Raw genomic sequence first — 10,644 nt, 5'->3', positions numbered from 1 at the left:
AGAGCACACATGTGCCACCCCCAATAGATGTAACATGGGAAGATACACACGGAAGAGTAAGCAGATGTTACAATGTGTGGTCTAGAGCAGTGTTTCTCCATCCCCTACATTCATCACCTGGAAAGCTACTTCAGCTATAGATCTGGACTCACTGAGATGGGACCCGAGACTCTGCATTTCTAACAGGATCCCAGGTGATGCGAATGCTGCTGTCTAAGGTCCACACTTTGAGGAGAAAAGATGAACTCTAAGGCCAAAGTAGGTCAGAGGAGGGAGATTTCAGTGTGAACTGCAGAGGTCCTGGGATACTGCCCTGGGTCTAGCATGATGGAGGCCCTTGGATGGGCAGAGGGGAGGGAGAGAAACATATCCCCTGGGGTCACCCAACTCCCTCTTCTAGGGGTCTGGGAGTGAGGGGTGTTTCCAAGGACTATTGACTTATGCCCCAAAGCATAAGTCACTGCCCTTAACAAGCAGCTGCAACGCACAAGAGTTCCACATGCAAATAGCCCGTTTTTGCAACATGCCCAATTCTGATTGTGTCAGGAAACATTTTGCAAAATCAGAAGTCCGAGCCAAAGGGAAGTGCTGTGTGGTCTCCAGTGAGCTGCAGTAGTTAAATGAGAACAATCTTTTCCCAAGTGGTTCCTCTTGTGGACAGCATTTCTGTTGGCTCCAGAACTTTGGGCCATCTATAAAGCTTCACGATGGAAAAGAAGGAAATTCTCAAGGAGGAAGAGTTCCTGGCGAGCACTAGAGAAAGAACAGCCATCAACCAAACCATGATCCCTGCAATGGAGGCCTTTGAAATCAATGGTAAAGTACTGCTTCCCAGTAATGACATTGCCTGGTGATGTACTTTTTTTATTGGCAACATAAGAATAGACAAGGTGATAGGAAGCCTTGGTTTGTATCATAGACTCTCACTAATACATTTCTGGAATGCTTCAATATGGAGCTCATGTAATGTTAGGAAGAGACACTATATCTTTAGCGTATAGTTGGGGTTTTTTTTAGCTTCACAATAAATTGTATTACATTATGTGCCCTTTGGGCCACCTGGGTGGCTCACTGGCTTAAGCCTCTGCCTTCGGCTCGGCTCATGATCTCAGGGTCCTGGAATCGAGCCCTGCATCGGGCTCTTGGCTCAGCAGGGAGCCTGCTCCCCAGCCTTTGCCTGCCTCTCTGTCTACCTGTGATCTCTGTCTGTCAAATAAATAAATAAATCTTTTTAAAAAATATGTGCCCTTTGATTAATGCTAATACTTATCACACACCCTTCCCTTCTATTAGTGTCTTTTTTTTTTTTTAAGATTTTATTTATTTATTTGACAGAGAGAGATCACAAGTAGGCAGAGAGGCAGGCAGGAAGAGAGAGGAGGAAGCAGGCTCCCCGCAGAGCAGAGAGCCCGATGTGGGCCTCGATCCCAGGACCCTGGGATCATGACCTGAGCTGAAGGCAGAGGCTTTAACCCACTGAGCCACCCAGGTGCCCCCTTCTATTAGTGTCTTATTTTGACAGACAGGTTGTACGACAAAATGGCAAAGCAGGCCAAGAGGGATGAAAAAGTTCCACAAAACGAAAGCCAAGTGCCACATACTTATTTAATATAATTCCTTTAAAATTCTTTAAGGTGACTTCCATTGTATCTGCTGTATTGATCGGGGAGTGCTTTCTTCATTTTGTGCTGGCTAGGATATGTTCAAAGCTTCATAATCAGTTTGTCTTAGATTCAATTCAGGTTTTAAAAATTCAGGCAACTCTGTCATCTTTATTTTTCTCCCTCATCCTTCTTCAGGTGATGCATTTTTTAAATCTTCTAGAACTTAAAGTCACCGAGGAGTATTTTCCACGGGGGATCTCTGATTTCCCATGCCAGAATATCCTCTAGAAATTGCCTTCCAAGTTGACGAGTCATTCCCACTTCCAGTCTTTTCTGGAAATCATATGTTCAGATCAATTGCAGTTCTGTCCATCAGCCTGAACAGTCCCTCTCACCCAGTATTTGAGTGGGTCACTGACGGAATTTAAGGCGGTACAAAGATACAAGGTTGAGTATTCTGCCCTTAGGAATTTACGGTGTAGTAACAGAGAATGTGTGACTTAAAATAATTGTTGGCTATTTAGGGGCACCAGGGTGGCTCAGTTAGTTGAGTGTCTGTCTTCAGCTCGGGTCTGATACCAGGGTCTTGGGATCGAGTCATATGTTGGGTTTCCTGCTCAAAGGAGCCTGCTTCTCCCTCTGCCTGCCGCTCCCCCTGCTTGTGCTCTCTCTCTGATAAATAAATAAACAAAATCTTTAAAAAATATATAATAATTGTTAGCTTTTGAGAACTTTGGGGAATGCAGCCTTCTGGATAGGTGACTTTGTAAGTTACTGAAAATGTGCAAGCAAAGTCAGTTGATCAAACATATTCAGCTCCTGCTGGGCATTGCTCTTGGCACCGAGGAAACACAAGAATACACGGGGAGTCCTCAGTCATGCTAGCGGCGGCAGGAGATTGGCAGGTACCCTGGAACCTGTAAACTACCTCTACGTAAGCACAGGACAGATAGATCTATGGGCTGATGCAACCCGGTCTGACCTGGAGGTCAGAAGTGAGACCTCTTCTAAAGTTTAAAGGATAAAGAGAAATAAGATGCTGGCTGGGGCAGGAATAGAAGACCACCAGTTTATTATATATTCCTAGGGAATCTTTAGAGAAGTACAAATAGTTCCATGCAGTGGGGGAAGTTCAGTGGGGACTGTCACTAGGACCAATTAATTTAGACTTTGTCCTGAAGACAATGGGGAGCTTTGGAAGTTGGATGTTGGGCTAAGAGGCATTGCTTTGCATTTGAGATTACTCACTGTCGCAGATGTGGAATGAGCTAGACAGAGAGATATGTGGCAGATATGTGGCAGCAAGAGGCAGTGGTTATAAGGATGGAAAAGAGAGAATGTTCTGGAAAGATATTAGAAGTCAAGCCAATAGGACTATAATGGTGGAATAAGGCAAGTGAGGGGGAGGCCAGGCTTAAGGGGGAATTCCAGATTTCTGACTTGGATTATGGATATCATTAACTAAAACACTAACCAAAAAACAAAACAGCTTGGTTAGGAAGAATATTCTTTCTTTCTTTCTTTCTTTTTTTAAAGATTTCATTTATTTATTTGAGAGAGAGAAAGAGAGGCACGAGCTGGGGGGGTGGGGAAGGGCAAAGGGAGAGGGAGAAGCAGACTCCAGGCTGAGCAGGGAGCCTGACATGGGGCTTAATCCCAGGACCCTGAGATCATGACATGAGCCAAAGGCAGACACTTAACTGACTGAACCACCCAGGTACCCTGGAAGGAACATTTTGCTAAATACATTCTAGCCTTTGTAGCCACACATGTCCCCTCACTCCCCCACCAGCAATCACTGGCCCCTGACAATCGCCAACCAATTCCCCATTTCTATAATTTTCTTGTGTAAAGACTGTTACCTAAATGGAGAAAGTATGTAACTTTGTAAAGCTTGGCTTGTTTTCACATAACACGATTCCCTTGAAATCCTCCCAAGTTGTTGTATGTATCACAACAACTTCCAGTCTTCTTACACAAAGATCTTGGAACATATGGAACTTTCTAGATGAATTCCATAATGGACAGTACTCACTGTGAGGCTCTGTAACATAGTACCCCCTCAGGGCTTAACTGAAATAAGTAAAACTACTTGCGTCAGCACTAAATGGCTTCGAGCATCTTCCTTTCTTTCTCCCACCCTCCTTCCTTTCTCTTATTTCTGCTGAAGATTGCTTTCATTTTCTGAAGAGGTTCGACATACTGCTCCTTTCACTGCCCTGAAGGTCCAACTAAACTCCAACTCTTTCCTCATGGACCAGTATCTGCAACACCGTACCCCTCCAGTGGGGCATTTGGGCTTGAGTGAGAGGATCTCCATTTGTCCCCAATGGCAATACCCTTCATCTGTCTGGACCCTCCCCCTGAGCCCTCAACATATCTCACTTCTGGATATGTCTTCCCACCAATTTTGATCTGAAGAACCTGCCTCTTGACAGGGAGAACCCCCCAAAAGACAGATAGAGAAGTTGTTGCTTGTTTGAAGTTAACATTAAGCCCTGGTTCCCAGCTCTGGGTCTAACTGTCTCTCCTTCCTGCTCAAAAGATAATTTTAAACATTCTCCCAATAGACCTTGACCCTGGAATCAATTCACAGTCACCCTTGTTGACGTGCTCAGTGTCACTTCAGGTCCTTGTTCTGACTTTGTTTTTTGTCATGTCACTATTTCTCAGCACCTTTTAGATGTCCTGCTTTACCCTAGTATTCTTTTTTCCCCTATCCTTTTGTTACGAAATAATTATAGATTTCCAGAAACTTGCAAAAAAAAAAAAAAAAGAAGTAGGGACGTCTCTGTGACCCCCACCCAGTTTCTCCCAGTGAGAACATCTTACGTAGCTACAGTTCGCTATCACAGCCAGGAAATGGATATTGCTACACTTTATGGAGCTTATTTCCATTTCATTCGTTTTATAGGCCCTCGTTTGTGTGTGGGAATACAGTTGTCTACAATTTTACCATATGCATATATCTGTGTCATCCCCCCAATATCAGAATACCAAACTGTTCCTTCACCGCGCCAATCCCTCAGACTGCCTTTCTAGCCACACATGTCCCCTCACTCCCCCACCAGAAATCACTGTCCCCTGACAATCGCCAACCAGTTCCCCATTTCTATAATTTTGTTGTGTAAAGACTGTTATCTAAATGGAGAAAGTATGTAACTTTGTAAAGCTTGGCTTGTTTTCACATAGCATGATTCCCTTGAAATCCTCCCAAGTTGTTGTATGTATCACTACTGATTTTTATTAATGCGTATTTTTCGTGAGTATTATCCCACGATATGAATGTTTCACAGTTTGTTTAACCAGGCACCCTCAGAAAGACATTTGGGTTGTTGCCTGTTTGGGGCCATTACAAATAAAGTCACTGTGATTGTTGATGTAGAAGCTTTTTTTGTATGAGCCCAAGTTTTCATTTCTCTAGGATAAATGCCCCCAAAATGGCAATTGCTGGATTCTAAGTATATGTTTGGTTTTAGAAGAAGCCCCGATCTATTTTTTCCAGTATGGCTGTGTCAGTTATGTTCCTACCAGCGATATACCATATATTCAGTTTCTCTGACTTCCTGGGAGCAGTTGGTATCATTACTATTTTTATTTTAGCCATTCTGATATGTGTACGATTGTGAGATCTTATTGTAATTTTGATTTGCATTTTCCTAAGGGCTAACAATGTTGGCTGTCTTCTCACATGTTGTTTTTTTTCCCCCATTTGTATATGAAATGCCTCTTTGTGTCTTTTGTCAATGTTTAATGGGATCGTTTGTTTTCCTATTTTGTTTTGAGAGCACTTTATTCCAAATACAAGTCCTCTGCTGGATGGGTGGCTTGCAAATATTCTCTCCCAGTCTGTAATGGGTCTTTTCATCCTCTTAACAGAGTCTTTTTCAAAGCAAAAGCATTTAACCCTGTGGAGGCTCTACCTAGCAATTTTCCCTTTTATGGATTGTGTTTTTGGTGTCATATCTAAGAACTCTTCACCTGGCCCTCGGTCTCCCAATTTTTCTCTTATGTTTAATTCTAAAATTTTTTTATAATTTCTCACTTTATAATTAAGTCCATGGTTCCTATATGTATTATATACATATACTTGTATATATATATAAAATATATGTAATGTATATATGTAATATACATATGTAATACATAGGTAATGTATACATGTAATATATGTATATAATTGTATATACAATGTATTATATATGTTTGTAGCATGTATTATATGAATGTAATACATGTAATGTATATATTTGTATTGTATATGTGTATATAATAGGTATATGATATGTATATGTATTTGTAATATATATATATTTATATCTACATATATAAATAAACAAATCTTGACCTGAATTTCACTCAGGTCAAGATTTGTTTGTTTATTTATTTATTATTTTGCTTATGGGTGTCCAGTTGCTTTAACACCATTTGCTGAAAACGCTATGTTTCCTCCATTAAATTACTTCTGGAACTGTCAAAAAAAAAAAAAAAAACCCAGTTGGTTATAGCTGTGTAAGGACTATTTCTGTGTCCTTTATTCTGTTACATAACTCTGTATGTCTATCCCTCCTCCCATCCCACACTGTCTTGATCACTGTGGCTTTATTGTGAGCTTCAACAAGTCATTATTCGTCACATTCTATTCATCTTTTTCAGGATGACTTTAGCCATTCTGTGGCTTGTCCTTTTCCAGGTAAATTTTAGCATGAGCTTATCAATATCTACAGAAAACCTTGCTGGGATTTTGGCAGAGCTGTGTTATACCTCCAGATCAGTTTTGGAGAACTGACAGTTTTTAATCAGTATTTTAATCAGTATTTTATAACTTTAAGCATACAGATCCTATATACATTTTGTTACCTTTATCCTGAAATATTTCATTTCCTTTGGAGTGACTGTGAATGCCATTATGTTTTAATGGTGATTTCCATTTATTTGTCAGTAGTATATAACATGGGGCTGAATGAGAGAGTGAAAAGAGACATCCTTGCCTCATTCCCAATCTTCAGACAAAATGATTCTGTGTCACCATTATGGATAATGTTAGCTTTAGATATTTCTTAGATGCTCCTTTTAAAAAAAAATTTATTCATTTATTTATTCAAGAGTAAGAGAGTGAGCAAGTAGGAAGAGGAGTGAAGGAAGAGGGACAAGAAGACTCCACACTGAGCATGGTGCCCAACACGGGGCTTGATCCCAGGACCCTAGCCAAAATTAAAAGAGTTGGGCACTCAACTGACTGAGCCACCCAGGCACCCCCAATGCTCCTTTTTTTTTTTATAAGTTAAGGAAATTCTCTTTTATTTCTAGTGTGCTGAGAGTTTTTATTATGAATTTATTATTTTTTATGAGAGTTAGAATTATGAATTTTAATTATGAGAGCTTTATTGTGAATTCGATTTTGTCAAGTGTTTTTTCTGCATCAGTTATATGGTTATGTGATTTTTTTCTTCCTTAGCTCATTGATATGGTTGATCATATTGATCAATTTCTGGGTATCGAACCAGCTTGTATACCTAGAAATTCCACTTAGTAATGGTATATAGATTCTTTTTATACATTGCTTGATAAGGTTTACCAATATTTTGTTAAGTATTTTTGTGTCAAATTCCATGAAAGACACTGGTCTTCAGTTTTTTTCTTTTGCACTGTCTTTGGTTTTCATTTCAAGGTAATCCTGACCTCCTAAAATGAGTTAGAAAGTGTTCTCTACTCTTCTATAATCCATAAGAAAGTGGATAAAACAGCGTTACTTCTCCTAAAGGCTTGATAAAAGACTCCATTAAAATTATCTGGGCCTGGATATTTCTTTTATAGGAGGTTTTAAGTATACATTCAGTTTATTTAATAGATGTAGGTATTCATATTGTTTAATATTGGTTGAGTCTTGGTAGTTTGTTTGTAATTTTGGAGAAGTCGCTTCATTTCATCTAAGTTGTGAGCATGAAGTCAGTGATAAAATCTTATTTTCTTGGAAGGGTTGCAGGATCTGTGGAAATAGCACTAGTTTCGTTCCCGATATTGGTGATTTGTGTCTTTTTTTCTTTTTCTCTTCATCAGTTTTGCCAGAACTTTATCAATTTTATTCAAAGAATCAGCATTTTCCTCTACTGAGCTTCTCTTTTGTTTTCCTATTTTAAATCTCATTGATTTCTGCTTTGATCTCTATTTTTTTTAATTTTTATTTATTTTTTCTTGTTACTAAGGGTTTATTTTGCTCTTCTCTTCCAGTTCCTTGAGCTAGGAACCTAGTTTATCGGCTTGAGATCATTTCTGATTTGTAATGTGAGCCTCTAGGGCTGCTATAAATTTTCCTCCCAATACTACTTTAGCTGAATCCAATAATTGGTATGTTCTATTCTCACTTACAATCAGTCCTATTTTTAAAAATTTTTCTTTGAGACTTTATAGCCCATGTATTATTTATTTTTGAGAAAAAATTCCAAGTGTTTAGAGGTTTTCCTGCTGTCTGTCTGTTATTATTTTCTATTTTGATCCCATTGTCCGGAAACATACTCTATGCAACTTCAATTCATTTCCATTTTGTTGGGGTTTGTTTCATGACCCATGATATGGTCTGTCTTGGTGACTATCCTAAGTGCATGGAAAGAATGTTTATTCCACTGTTGTTGCATAGAGTAGTCTATAATTATTCATTAGATCCTTTTGGTTTATGGTGTTGTTCATTTATTCTATAGCTTTGCTGATTTCTGAGAGTGGGGTGTTAAAGGTCCCAATACAATTGTGGATATATTGATTTCTCCTTTCAGTTACATCAGTGTTTGCTGCATATAAATAGAAACTCTGTTGTTGATTTCTTGGATACAGCGGAGAGTGGAGTCATGCTTTTTAATCTACTTTTGCCACACTCTCTGCCTTCTAATTGGTGTATTTAAACCATTTACATTAAAGTAATTATTGATGTGTTAAGGCTTAAATCTGCCACATTATTATGCATTTTCTCTTTGTCCCTCTGTTTCCCATTACCAGCTTTTCTTTTCTTACTTTCCTATGGGTTACTTGAGCTTGTTTTAGAATTCGATTTTGATTTATTTATAGTTTTTTGTTTGTTTGTTTGTTTGTTTGTTTAGTTCTTCATTTGAAATAGTTTTCTTACTTTTGTCCTGGGCATTACAATACACATGTATAATTTATTACAGTCTATCAACATCAATATTCTACCACTTTGAGTCAAGTCTTGAAAACTAATTTCCACTTATGTTTTTTGAACCTTTCCATTTTTGAAATGTAATTGTCTTAAACATTTCTTCTACATGCACTAGGCATCACTTAATTATTTTTGCTTCAACCATCAAACGTGATTTTAGGGTCACCAGGGTGGCTCAGTCAGTTAAACGTGTCTGCCTTTGGCTCAGGTCATGATGTCAGCATCCTGGGATAGAGCTCCCTGTAGAGCTCCCTGTTTGTGGGGAGTCTGCTTCTCCTTCTGCCCCCCCCCACTGCTGTTTCTCTCTCTCTCTCTCTCTCTCTCTCTCCCTCTCTCTCACACACACACACTCAAATAAATAAATAAAATATTTTTTAAAATGTGATTTTAAAAAATTATGAGAGGGATGGTCTAAACATATCTCCATATTTATCCATTCTTCATTCTTGTTCTTCTTTCCCTTTGGAAGTGCCATGCCTTCTGCTATTATCTTTTCCCTTCTGTTTGAAGAACTTCCTTTAGCTATCCTTTTTTTTTTTTTATATTTTATTTTTTTAAAGGTTTTACTTATTTATTTGATGGTGGAGTGGGGGAGAGCACAAACAAGAGGAGCTGCAGGCAGAGGGAGAGGGAGAAGCAGGGAGACTGATGCAGCACTCAATCCCAGGACCCTGGGAACAAGACCTGAGCTGAAAGCAGATGCTTAACTGACTGAGCTTTGAACTCATGACCCTGAGATCAAGAGTTTCATATCTTTGCCTGAGCCAGCCGGGTGCCCCTCTTCAACCATTCTTCCAATGTAGACCTACTAGCAAAAACTTTCGCTTAGTTTTCCTTCATCTGAGAATCTCTTTACTTCCCATTCATTCTTAAGGGGTATTTTCACTAGATACAGTTGATAATTCATTTCCTTGAGCACATGAAAAATGTCATGTCAATTCCAGTTTCAGATGAGAAATCTGCTGCAATTCAAAGTAGTATCTCTATAGGTAATGGGTTATTTTTCTCTTGGCTGCTTTCAAGATTTTTTCTTTTTCTTTTGATTTTTAATTTTCTTGGTATGTAGGGTTTTTTTCTTCAGATTTTTAACTCATATGTGTCTTGTTATTGATTGCTTGAATTTATCATGTTTGGGGTTTGCTCAAGTTCTTAAATTTGCAGGTTGGTGACTTTCACCAAATTTGAGAAGTTTTCAGCCACCATTCTTTCTTTAAATTTTTTTTTTCAGCTTCACATCTTTCTGGGACTTTAAGGATATGAATATTATGTGGTTTGTTATTGATACATAGATCTCTGAGTCTCTGTTCTTTTTTTGTTTTGTTTTGTTAGTTGATTTTCTCTGTTTTTCAGACAGGGTCATTTCTATTGTTCTATCCTTTATTTCATTGATTCTCTCCCTCTTTTATTTCATTACTGAGCCCATTTAGTGAGTTTTTTTTTTTAATTGGAACTTTTAAGTCCTATGATTTCCCTTTGGTTCTTCTTTATATTCTCTATTTCTTGGTAGATTAAAAATTTTTTTTTTGTTTCAAGAGTATTTGTAATTGTTCACTCAAGCATTTTTGTTATGCCTGCTTTAAAATCCTTATTGAATAATTCTGATACATGTGTCATCTCCATACTGACACTTGTTGATTATCTTTTCTTTTCGCTCTCTCTCTCTTTTTTTTTTTTTTAAGGTTTATGTATTTATTTGAGAGAGACAGGGAATGCAGGGAACGGCAGAGGGAGAGGGAGAGAGAATCCTTAAGCAGACTCCCTGCTGAGCACAGAGCCTGATGCAGGGTTGAATCCAAGGACACTGATATCATGACCTGAACCAAAATTAAGAGCCAGCCGCTTAATTGACTGAGCCACCCAGGTGCCCTGTTC

The 10,644-nt window shown here is 38.7% G+C and overlaps 1 protein-coding gene across 1 annotated transcript in view; it reads left to right on the top strand.

Moving 5' to 3' along the window:
- Positions 1 to 572: 572 nt before the first annotated feature.
- MARCO (macrophage receptor with collagenous structure) overlaps positions 573 to 10,644 on the top strand; it is a 37,929-nt gene continuing 27,857 nt past the window's right edge. The window contains exon 1 of the mRNA XM_082690179.1: positions 573 to 816. Within this exon, the coding sequence (XP_082546305.1) occupies positions 708 to 816 (109 nt within the window). The 5' untranslated portion in view covers positions 573 to 707. The remainder of the gene's footprint in view (positions 817 to 10,644) is intronic.

Source organism: Mustela nivalis (assembly GCF_964662115.1).
Source record: "Mustela nivalis genome assembly, chromosome: 11".
NCBI lineage: Eukaryota > Metazoa > Chordata > Mammalia > Carnivora > Mustelidae > Mustela > Mustela nivalis.
This window is presented reverse-complemented; position numbering and strand designations above follow the sequence as displayed.